The 11,086-nt window shown below is 38.7% G+C and overlaps 3 protein-coding genes across 3 annotated transcripts; 1 reads left to right on the top strand and 2 right to left on the bottom strand.

Annotated features, from left to right (window-relative positions):
- Nucleotides 1-849: 849 nt before the first annotated feature.
- Nucleotides 850-2,524, bottom strand: LOC137731678 (serine carboxypeptidase-like 50). The gene has a single exon (XM_068470860.1). The coding sequence runs from the start codon at nucleotides 2,475-2,477 to the stop codon at nucleotides 1,131-1,133; it is 1,347 nt and encodes a 448-aa protein (XP_068326961.1). The 5' UTR covers nucleotides 2,478-2,524; the 3' UTR covers nucleotides 850-1,130.
- Nucleotides 2,525-5,365: 2,841 nt separating this feature from the next.
- Nucleotides 5,366-6,950, top strand: LOC137730441 (uncharacterized). Its single transcript, XM_068469429.1, has 4 exons — nucleotides 5,366-5,608; nucleotides 5,728-5,809; nucleotides 5,949-6,065; nucleotides 6,752-6,950. Exons 1-4 carry the CDS (start codon nucleotides 5,490-5,492, stop codon nucleotides 6,800-6,802), a joined length of 369 nt encoding a protein of 122 aa, XP_068325530.1. The 5' UTR covers nucleotides 5,366-5,489; the 3' UTR covers nucleotides 6,803-6,950.
- Nucleotides 6,951-7,339: 389 nt separating this feature from the next.
- Nucleotides 7,340-10,004, bottom strand: LOC137731893 (nudix hydrolase 25-like). The gene is made up of 6 exons (XM_068471142.1): nucleotides 9,803-10,004; nucleotides 9,363-9,413; nucleotides 8,768-8,860; nucleotides 8,439-8,533; nucleotides 7,723-7,834; nucleotides 7,340-7,633 (listed from the first exon to the last, which is right to left on the bottom strand). Exons 1-6 carry the CDS (start codon nucleotides 9,866-9,868, stop codon nucleotides 7,529-7,531), a joined length of 522 nt encoding a protein of 173 aa, XP_068327243.1. The 5' UTR covers nucleotides 9,869-10,004; the 3' UTR covers nucleotides 7,340-7,528.
- Nucleotides 10,005-11,086: the final 1,082 nt, after the last annotated feature.

Below are 11,086 nucleotides of genomic sequence, written 5' to 3'. Positions count from 1 at the left end.
TAAGCGTACGAGCGAAACCAAAAAAGATAATGATAACTCTAATTTTCCATTCAAGTATAGCGGTCCTCTTTTTCTATGTGCACGTCTTATCATTTGAAAACCCCAAGCTTGAAATAAATTTTGCTTCATTTCATGAGATGAAAATGCAAAAAAAAAAAAAAAAAAAAAAAAAAATTACAAGGACGGAAAAGAAAATCGTAAAATACAAAGGCTATTAGTGCAATTTAGCCATATTACAAGCACTGGCCCTCTAGAACGATTATAAATAGATTTATGAGCTAGGGTTTCAACAGAGAGGCCGCAGCTTGTTAGCAGACGTGCATATCTTCCCTCTGCCATTTTTTCTCCCAGCTTTCTCTCCTACCAAGCTGCTAAGTTTAAAGTTTCAGTAAATCAAAGGGCTGAGGCAAAAGGGAAGAGCAATGAATCAATGGCTCTGATTTACCTGTAGGTTTTCTACAGGACCCCCTGCCATGGAAAGCCCCAGAGGTCAAGTCCTTCCACAGATTTCACTATTCCGTGGGAGACGATGGCATCATAGTACGGGTTTTGTGCTTGAATCATTGGTTGGTTTGTGGGTTTGGAAATTTGGGAAACTCCCAAACCTTCCCTTCCCGCCTCCTTCCCGTTTTTCTCCTCTCACAAATCCGCCTCCAATCGCCTTTACATTTTATATTAACAAACCTTACTAATACTATATTATTCAAAATTTAAAATATTATTTCTCAATGTTTTCTTAACCATCATCGATTCTTAACATGTTTCCTTATCTGGAATGAAAACGTCATGGTTTACGTCATGACTTGAAAAAAGAAAAGAAATTAACAAAAAAAATTGTACTCCACTCAATTTTAATTTATTCGACCTCTTACATTAAATATTTGAGAATTTATTCAAGTACATATATGAAGTTTTGAGGATTTTAGTCACTCAATTTTGATACAAATATCAAACAACATACGTATTTTTAAAATGATTAAAAACATTTCTGATAAAAATGTTTTTAGAACTAATCCTCAATCAAAATGCAAAGCATTTTAAATACTTTTAAAATCTAAATTTTTTTTTCTAAAAATGCTTTTAATCATTTTGGATTTTAAAAGAACGCCCAGGAACAACTTCTTATTTTGTTATTCCTTAACATATGCGAACAACCCTTTTTCCAAAACCCAATCTTCTATCATCGCCTGCGCCCTCACCGGCTGGTCCGCCGGGAGAAGATGACCTGCTCCTGAAACCATAACATGGCTCAAGCTCCCCCACTTCTGCACATACCCGCCAACCTTTCCCTGCACCTTCCAAACTTTCCGGTCCGCCGCCATAAACTTCCCAATCCCCTCCCACCTCATCGTCTTCATCCACGCCTCCGACGAGACGACGCCGTCTCTCAAATCATACTGCCCCTGGTACAGTAACACCTTGGTCTTCTTCAGCAGATACTCCACCATGTACTTCACGCTCTTCATCACGTCCTCGTGCAATACATCCCCCACCAGATTGCTGCACCGATCGAAAGGCGCCGCCCCTTTCGCCCCCAACGCCGCCTTCACCGCCTCGTTCCTCAGCAGTTCATCCACTAAACTCGTCTTATATCCCGCATTCTTCGTGTAGTCGTACAATGTGGCTAGCCCCGTCATCTCCTGCAGCGTATTCAACACTTTGTTTCTCGCATCCGTCGCCGCGCTCCAATTCCTCGCCGCCGTCAACCCGACCGCCACTAATTGCAGCTTCTCCAGCTCCCTCCCCTGTTTCTCATTGATCAAACCAGAGTAGAAAGCGTTGACGGCGTGAGTGTTCACCTGAATTATGGGGTCTGTGAGACCGTCTCCGATCGCAACGCCCTGCAAGTTCACAGCTTTAGACCCAGCGGGCAACCCAGCATTTTTTTTCAAAATGTAGTACCCGATCGCTGGAATATACTTCCCGGCGTAGCTCTCGCCGGTTATGTAAATGGGTCGGGTTTTGAACGACGGGTCAAGCTCAATGAACTTCGTGATCGCGGCAAAGAGGTGTTTCGCGACGGCGCCCTGGTCTCTCGGGATCTCCGCTGAGTTAGCGGCGATGCTAAATCCGGAACCGATCGGGTTGTCGAGGAAGGCCACGCCGAAGATTCTGTTCCAGGAGGCGGAATTGGGTTCCAAGGCCAGGGGATCAGAAGGGTGTTTGTGGAAATTCACGAGCCAGGGGCCGAGCTCGTAGAAGTTGCCGAGCATGGAGGAGCAGCCGGGGCCGCCCTGGAGCCAGAAGAGGAGGGGGACTTTGGAAATGTCCGTTGTGAGGTTCTGAGCTTCGTAGAAAGCGTAGAAAATGGCAGAGCCGCTGGTGGAGTTGACCGGGAGGTAGCCAGATTTGGTGGGGTGGGCTTCTTTGGGGAAGAGAGGAGAGGACGATGCGGTGGCGACGCGTCGTTGAAAGAAGAAGAAGAAGAGGAGGAGGAGGAAGAGCAGGTTAAGATGGTTTCGGGCGGTTGACTCCATTGATGATAAAAGTGGAGTGCAAGGGAGTGCAGACACCTTGTTTGACGATAAGGCTTTATATAAAGAAGGAAAGCTTCAAGGAGACGTGTACGACTTTGCATGATACATACGACTTTGCATGATACATGTGATTTTGAACGCAGCAGCGGTATTTCAAGCTAATTATGAAAGTGATGTTATAAAGTTGAATTTTGTGACTATGCGGATAAATTTTAAAGAGTTGTCGCTTTATACAGTCAACTCTCGCCCAAGCGTGCTTGCTTACATACATTGCAACCTTACAAATTGGGGAGAGTCGTAAAGCGAAACTCTGGGGTTGATGTAATGATAAGAATCTTCGTAGAGGTTTTTTTTAGTATGCCAGGACATGGTTCGATATTTTTAAATGGTGCGAATTTTTGGGTTGCTATAATGACAAGAACTTTTGGAGAAATTTTTTAGTATGCTAAAAAAACAGCTCAATACACTAAACGTCATAATACAATTGGTTAAAAAATTTCATGTTCGCGACACACCGAAAAATTTCTCAAATTTTTGAGATGCAAGATGCCAAATAAATGGCATGGTTTCTTGTGACATTCATTTGCTTTGCTTCTCAATCTCAGCCTCCTCACCTCCAAGCATTGTTGATTTAGACTCTTGTTGCCTACGCGATTTATTTCTTTCTTGTCTTTCTCCGGGTACAACCGTACAAATACAAATGTACAAAGACACGGATCATGCAAGGAAATCATCATGCTCACGTAAATATTACATTCTTTGTGGAGAAATAATTACGTTGTACGAGCACACTACTTATATTGGACGGTTATATCATCAAAGTTACGTTTCATGTCAATAAAATAAATACATATGTAATTTTTTATCTAAATATCTCTTATTTTATCGACACGGAAGTCTTACGTAGTAATGTACTCATGTCATAAAAAATGAATTAGTTATCTTATAGCGTTATGAATTCTAAACCTAACGTACTTGGACCCACCATCTCAGCCTAATGAAATCGTGTCACATTGCAATTCACTTATGATGATTATTATATTCAGTCAGTTGGGTTTCATTCAAATTGATTAATGAACATTCATAATTTAAAGTGAGATGATTGTGAAGGTAGTTAATGCTTTCATGTGCACTTTTGACTCCTGAGTTTGATTTTTCATTTTTTATAAACTTTGACCAAATAAGGGGAGGTTTTATTCATGAAATAAATTTTGTGTCGGAGGACATAAAATTTGACCAATCTAAAATTATCATCTAACAAAGCATCCTAAATAATAATAAGAAGAAAAGGATTTAAAAAAGAGGTATTGACCGATTTTCTTCCTGAATTTATAAGAAGTTGCTGATTGCTATTTTGAATTTTAATTTTAATCAATTACATCTCGAATTTTTATAATTGGTCAATTTTCTCTTAAACTTTAATTTTCTCCTAAACCCTAAACTCTAAAATTCAAAGAAAAAAAATGAGAAGAATAAAAAAACCAATATGTTGTCCAATTTATGATCGCAAGTTCGATAAATTTGGTGATCGCAAGGTGGAGGTGTGATGCTAAATCTGGTACTAATTTGGTTGTCGAGGAACAGAAGGCCAAAAACTCTGTTCCGAGCACCCGGGTTTGGCTCAAGCACAAAGTGTACTTGTTGATCATGATCATCGTGGGCGGCATGAAGGTTGACGTGCCAAGGACCGATCTCCATGAAGTTACCGAACAAGGAGGAGCATCCCGGGCTGCGTCGGAGCCAAACGAGAAGCAGGGTTTGCGAGGGATCGCGATGAGGTGAGGCTTCGAGGCTCTGAGCTTCATAGAAGGTGTAGAAAATGGAAGAGGAAGTGGTGGAGTTGACTATGAGGAGAACAGATCCTCTCCGGAGCTGCCAGAACATCCTCATCAAACAATATGGGCTGCATAAATTGAATCTAACGGTTTCTATTAATTCATTTTACTGACCCACCACACACAACTGATGGTCCTGATTTGACTTGCACATTAATCAACGGTCCAGATTGTTTGATGAGGAGGCTCCGCCTACTTAGCTCGGGAGAGGATCCGTTCTCAGAGAAGTGGCTTGATTTAGTGCGGTGAGCTTGTTTAGGAATTAATGGAGGTTGGTGGTAAAAGTGGGGCATGAATTATTCGACCAAGGGAAGATAGAGGGAAAAGCTGAAAGAACAGAAAGGCAGAAACGGAGAGGAGGAGTTTGAAGGCGGCTCACGTTACGTAAAAAAGTTAAAACACGTGTTGATAAATAACTGGTTTCAAATATTATTACTTTTGGTTTTCTATTTTATGTCAAGATGGAAGATTTTAAACCTAAACACAAAATTTCTTGTGTAAAAATAAACACTTTTAAATACTTACACAATAAGTATAATTATCGTTTCTTTACAATTTTCATAACTTTTTAAAAAGAAATTAATCGATTAATTATGTTGATCGTATCTTTGACCTGATTAAAAGAATTTGATATTCTGATTTGGAAAGGCATAAAATCAAAGTCAAAAAGCCATAACTTTTTTTAAGTCAACTAAAATCAAACCTATAAATTTATATGAATTGAACTCACCGTCCATCCATTAAGTCCAACTACTTTTCTATTTTTTAAAATTATTTTTCGGAAACTTTAACGAAAAGCTCTTGGTATTGTTCATTTTAATGAAAAATCACGTTTTCACACTAAAAAGTCAATCATGGTACTAATTAATTTACTTTTTATCGTTAAAACTTAAAGTTTTCAAACTATTTTCATTAGTTTGTTTTTATTTTTTAACATGTCTTTCTTTAAAAAAAAAAAAAAAAAGGTAATTTGGGCCCAGCCTGGTTCCAAATGGGTCAAACTCTTTAACAACATGTGGTGCCGGCCCAATTTGCTTAATACTTGCCCATTTTGCAACCTCTGCCTGTTCCATCGACGCTGGAAAAGTGATAGCACACCACCAGTTTGATCAAATGTGTAGCTGAAGTTTGCAAAAGCTTTGGCTTTCAGGTACTCAAATTCTAGTCGCAAATCACGATGAATCTGTACAATGGCTGCAAAGAGATTCTGAAGATTCAGAAGTTCCGGAGAATCGCGTCGTATGCCGGATTCTACTGCTTCACAGCAGTCCTGACCTACGCCTACACAAGCAATACGTGAGTCGCTTTACAACCTACCTCGAACGCGTATCAAATGGGAAAAAAAATATCTGGGTTGTGAAGTTCCTGTTGTTCTTAACTGTTTTCATCAATGGTTTTTGTATTTGGTGTTGCAGAACTCGAGCTGGGTTTTCGAGAGCTGACCAGTTCTATGCTTCTTACCCCGCCGGAACCGAGCTCTTGACGGACACGGCAAAGGTTTGTGAGAGAACTCAAATTATTTGAATGCAAAAGGTTTTAGCTTTCAATGTGTTCGAAACTCCTCTCAGGAGATTCGAGTAGTTTAGAATATCGTCTTACCAAAATAATTATGTGTTTGATTTGGTTTGTTGGTCAGTTGTATAAAGCTGCGCTTGGTAACTGTTTCGAAAACGAAGAATGGGGTCCGATTGAGTATTGCATCATGGCCAAACACTTTGAGCGACAGGGGAAAGGACCCTATGCTTATCATGCAGTAGGTTACTCGTTTCTACTTTCTAGTTGAATTTGAATTTCTAATTACATTTTCATAATTCTGCTTTTCTTGTGAGAATTGCTATGTTGATCGGTGTTTTGATGCTTCCGGATTCAAAAATTCTCATTTTTACAAGCCAGAAAAGCATTCTCATTCTTCGTTCCATCTTGTCGTGTCGCTTAGGGTAGAGTGGTTTTCAGTTTTGCTTTAAGAATTCATATGTTCCCATTGTAAGGCAAATTGCGCCAAGAGCGGGAAAGTTATCAAAACTGTGTTGCGTCGAATGTTTTCAGAAAAATAAAGTTCAACCCTTACCCGGAGGGGTGAATATCTGCGTTGTTCCCCCACCCCAAAAGAATGGCTGTAGGAGTCGTTTGTAGGTGTATCAGCGAGCTCAGAAGAGACTTTTGGTCTTATGCAAGCATTAACAAGCACCATTATATGCCTGCCAAACTGCTTCCTTCACCCTCCTCTTTGTTGTTAACTTCGGGGTAGAGTTCATTTTTATGTCGATTGATATGTTTTGTGAACGATCCTCAACATTCTCAAGCAGCGGCTATGATTTTTTTTAGCTCAAGTATGATGCCCCAGATTTTACTTCAACAATTCCATGGATAACTGTTACATAGAATGAAATCGAGTTCAGAGTGCTTTTTAACTTATGCGTTTTGTGCACTTGTTTGCAGCATTACATGGCACACCTCCTATCTCACGGACAGCTCGATGGAAGTGGGTAGAAGTAGAGCTGGTTGCTGGATGATGAGTAGAACATGTCGTACCATATCTCTACGATACTTGAAGCCGCTCGTGCTGATAGTTTATGTAAATACAGTCCAATCATAAAGATGTGAGGATTAAATAGCAGATGAATCCGCAATGTCAGAACTTGCTTTGATCCATTTTTTTTGCTCTATTGCTTTGTTTTATCTTGGTGCACGGTGCACCCATATTCAAGATGCATTTTTTTCTTAAGTTATGGTTGTAATGTAACTACCTATTGTGGGTTGTCAAATGAAGCGTTTTTCAGAATAAATCCGTTTTTGTGCTTCCCTAATCACCGTTAAAACTTTCCGGCATACAGATTCTTGTTTATTTTTGTCACGATATTCTTCTCTTTTCGTTTTGAGCTTCGGCCTAGCCAGGAGCCTTCGATTTTTTCGAATGGAACTGAAGAAAAAAGAAAAAAAGAAAAAAAAAAAAAAAACCCTCTCTCTTAGATTATTTGAGATGTTTGCAATTGCAAATTGCAATCAACGTGCCAGGCAAAAACCATATGAAGCAACAAGTAAATCCACATACATTTTTATTGATATATAGTTACAGAAACAACCCAAACACAATCTAATTTCCAAGTTCTCTCGTTATCATTTACAAAAAGCAGGAGCCCTACTCGATCCACATCCAACGATGTAAAAGGAGTTAAGAACACGACGGACATAACTGCACAAGCACACCCGGGGCGTTCACCATTTTGTCGATCTACATTTCGCAGATAAACTACTTCCGTTGAAGTAGGACTCGAATGTCTTCATAACTTCCTCGTATGCTGGCCTCTTGTAGTCGACTGCCTGTAATCAGCAGACAACCCGTTTTTTATCATGTCCGTGAAACATATTCATGAAACTAATTAAGTACAAGGATAGTTTTTTCTGCGCACCTGCTCGATGACTTCTTCAGGGCTAGCCCATTTCCACTCTGCAAATTCCGGATCAGCTGCTCCATTAGCTAAGTTGATCTCGCTCTCATTTTTTGTGAATCTCATAAGAAACCTGTCAATTGCCCAAGTTCGTCATTAGGAAGTAAAACTTGTGCATCCTTATGCCATCCATTCAAATACTCATCCATACAGATTTATAGCAGCAATGAAGCACATTCTAACAACTGAAAGATTACATCATGCATGTTCATATTTTAACCGAGAGAGGAGCATGACGACTGAACATTTACATGGTTAGCAAGCTCAATATCGAAATTCACCAGTCGTCGCAACAATACAAAGGTATTTCATGTGCCAGAGTCGCTACTACACATGCTGAGTATTCATAGGAACACATGTTACATTAACAAACATCTGCAGTAATTTAATATCAAAATGTATCTCGACAGATACATGAGAATGCCAACAATACACATCTGGTGACTAATGAGGAAATAATCCTAGTACATCAGACGCATTCTAATAGAAGTTTTGGCAGACAAGTTGCAAGCTTAAGAAGGCAGGACTTAAGATTCATGTTGTTTTTAACTCATGAAGTGTGTGCATGTGAAGGAATAAGGACATGCCATTTTTGCGGCAAGCTTAAGAAGGCAGGACTTAAGATTCATGTTTTTTTAACTCATGAAGTTTGTGCATGTGAAGGAATAAGGACATGCCATTTTTGTGCTTGCCCATGCCATTCACCTCCCCATAGACGATTAACTTTGGTCTTCACGGCAGGTGGAAAATCATATGTCAACCAATTCGGAACCTGTCATGAGTTTGCAAAATTTACTTCAGCTGCTCACTCAGCAATCAGCTTAGTTATGAAACTCAGGATACAACATAATTTGACTGTAACTTAAAAGCTTTGAACTCCGTCTAACAATTACTTCGAGGTTCAGAACAGAGGAAAAAATGGGATTATAGATATTGCTTCATGAATAATGCACATCCGCTGTGAGTATCATGAAGGTATGGAGTTTTTCCAGTGTTGTATACAAACCTCAGCAATGATTTCAGCAGACTCTATCCCCGTTTCTTCTCGTAGTTCCCTAATAGCTGCAGTTTTTGGTTCTTCGCCATCTTCAATGCCCCCCTGAGATTGAGTATCCAAAAAACAAAAACGAAAAATTATGCAACTAAGGTTAACCAAAGTAATTCGACAAAACAGAAGAAGGAGAAGGTTCAACCATTACAGTGATTGGTGGAAAATCTATCCTCCCAAAGAGGCTTTACTGTGTTGGATTTACCACTAAGGTTTTCTACCCTAAGCTATAAGGAAACTTTGTGCAGATAGTAGGCAAAAAACTTAATCCTGTAAATAGGGCCCGTTTGGAGATGCTTTTATCGGAAGCACTTATGCTCATAAGCTGTTTCAGCAAAAGCACGTTTGCTAGAAACACAACATAAACTTTAAGAAAAATCCTAGAAAACACAAGTGTTTCCAAAAGTATTTTAACTTTTTACGCCAAATGTCGTTAAAAGTGCTTTTGATTGTCTGGAAGTGTTTTTGACCTTCCTAGAGCCTCCTTTTCAAGTTTCAACATTGTATATGATTCATGAATCTCTATTTGCAGCTTTAAAAAGTGGGTTAATACCTGAGGCATCTGCCATGCACCCGGAACATTCAATCTTGATCCGACGAAAACCTGCAATAAAATCTCCTACAGTTTCAATTTCTTCCCCTCAAATATATACAGACACTTAACAATTACAACCAACCCAAGTTAGTTCCCACTGAAAAAAACAAAAATCACACCTAAAACGATATTCTAAACTACTCCAATCTACGAGAGGGTGATTCGAACTTATGTAAAACAGAGCACTGATCAACCGGCCTAACTCATATATGCAAGTACAAACGATTTGATTTACTGGGTTTTGTCAGAGTTAACATGATAGCAAATTAGATTTTATCTAATCCATAAACATCCAAGACACACCCCCCCCCCCCCAAAAAAAAAGTCGAAGAATAATTAAGTGGGTAATTAATAAAGTTAAGTAAAGAGATTAAGAAGAGAACAGAAGATTTGGGTACCAGATTATCGGAGTTAATGAGGCAAACGCCAACGTTGGGACGGTAACCAGGCGGCAGATCCTCCATTTTTCTCTGCTTCGTCTTCTTCCTCCTCCTTCTCTCTGCTCTGCGTGTGATTGACTCTGAGAAAATCAGAAACCCAATCCCAAGTAATTAAAAAAAGTGGGAGTTTGGGTTTGTGGGACAAAATGTGACTCACTTCCCCCACTCTTTATCCTGCGCACCCTCTCTCTCTCCACCAGGTAAGGTTCGTCCTATCAACGAGAGATTTTTTAGTGTGATCGTCACACAAAATAGTATATTATATGTTCTTATATAAATGATGAAATATGTGTTTTAAAATGTTAATAATTTAAAATTTTTAATTTTCCATCATGATATGTCACAAATAAAAAATTTTCCCCATCAAGCGTACTCTTCCATGTCGGGGAAGGATGCTATGCAACTCCCCTCACTTTCTTGCCATGATCCCTGTCTCATAGGTAGACACGTGTCCTTATTTTATATTTCTTAAAAAAATGGGATCAGAAATTATTTAAAATTTAAAATTAAATATAAATAGTACCTAATAAAAACTGACCGCATGATATACGATAAACGATCATGATCATAAAATTCCCTGGATCCCTAGAGAAAAGATCTGACGATGATCCTTTTCCATATTTCTCATGAGATCGTTAGAGTCTTAAAAAAAAAATTACGGAAATTTGTCAACTTACCTAGAGTTTACATATATTGACATGCAACCTAATATTTTATGTACGCTAATTGTGATGACTTATGAAAACTTGTCAACCGATTTATATTTCACATATGCTGACAGCCGACTTAATATTTTATGTGCGGTAAGTTGTGACGATTAATGAAAATTTGTCAACCTACTTAGAGGGAAAAGGATCCTCGCCAAATCATTTTTCTGGGGATATTAGGAATATCGTAATCGTGTATGTTCATCGTATATTGTGCGGTCAGAAATCATTTAAAATTTAAAATTCAAATATAAATAATACTTAATGAAAATTGACCGCACGATATACGATGAACGAATACGATTGCAAGATTTATTTTCCTTCTTAGAGTTCACATATGTTAGGCAATTAAATATTTTATGTGCGCTAACCTGTGACGATTTATGAAAATTTGTCAACCTACCTATAGTTCACATATGTTTACATAAAATATATGTTAGACGAAGTTAAATGATTTCTTAAATACATTAGACAAATTTATAGTTCACGTATGTTACATAAAATATATGATGTTAACATAAAATATTTTCATAAA

This window comes from Pyrus communis, chromosome 4 (genome assembly GCF_963583255.1).
Source record: "Pyrus communis chromosome 4, drPyrComm1.1, whole genome shotgun sequence".
NCBI classification, from domain to species: Eukaryota; Viridiplantae; Streptophyta; class Magnoliopsida; order Rosales; family Rosaceae; genus Pyrus; species Pyrus communis.
The sequence above is the reverse complement of the archived record's forward strand: the minus strand, read 5'-3'. Positions and strand labels throughout refer to the sequence as shown.

What these genes read in the sequence shown, in the direction of transcription:
- LOC137731678 (XM_068470860.1), bottom strand. Translation starts at nt 2,477, where the DNA reads ATGGAGTCAACCGCCCGAAACCATCTTAACCTGCTCTTCCTCCTCCTC.
- LOC137730441 (XM_068469429.1), top strand. Translation starts at nt 5,490, where the DNA reads ATGAATCTGTACAATGGCTGCAAAGAGATTCTGAAGATTCAGAAGTTC. An exon ending in TACGCCTACACAAGCAATAC is followed by an intron (nt 5,609 to 5,727) that starts GTGAGTCGCTTT and finishes TTGGTGTTGCAG; the next exon opens with AACTCGAGCTGGGTTTTCGA. An exon ending in TCTTGACGGACACGGCAAAG is followed by an intron (nt 5,810 to 5,948) that starts GTTTGTGAGAGA and finishes TTTGTTGGTCAG; the next exon opens with TTGTATAAAGCTGCGCTTGG.
- LOC137731893 (XM_068471142.1), bottom strand. Translation starts at nt 9,868, where the DNA reads ATGGAGGATCTGCCGCCTGGTTACCGTCCCAACGTTGGCGTTTGCCTC. An exon ending in CTGCTGAAATCATTGCTGAG is followed by an intron (nt 8,534 to 8,767) that starts GTTTGTATACAA and finishes AACTCATGACAG; the next exon opens with GTTCCGAATTGGTTGACATA. An exon ending in CTGAAGAAGTCATCGAGCAG is followed by an intron (nt 7,634 to 7,722) that starts GTGCGCAGAAAA and finishes TGCTGATTACAG; the next exon opens with GCAGTCGACTACAAGAGGCC.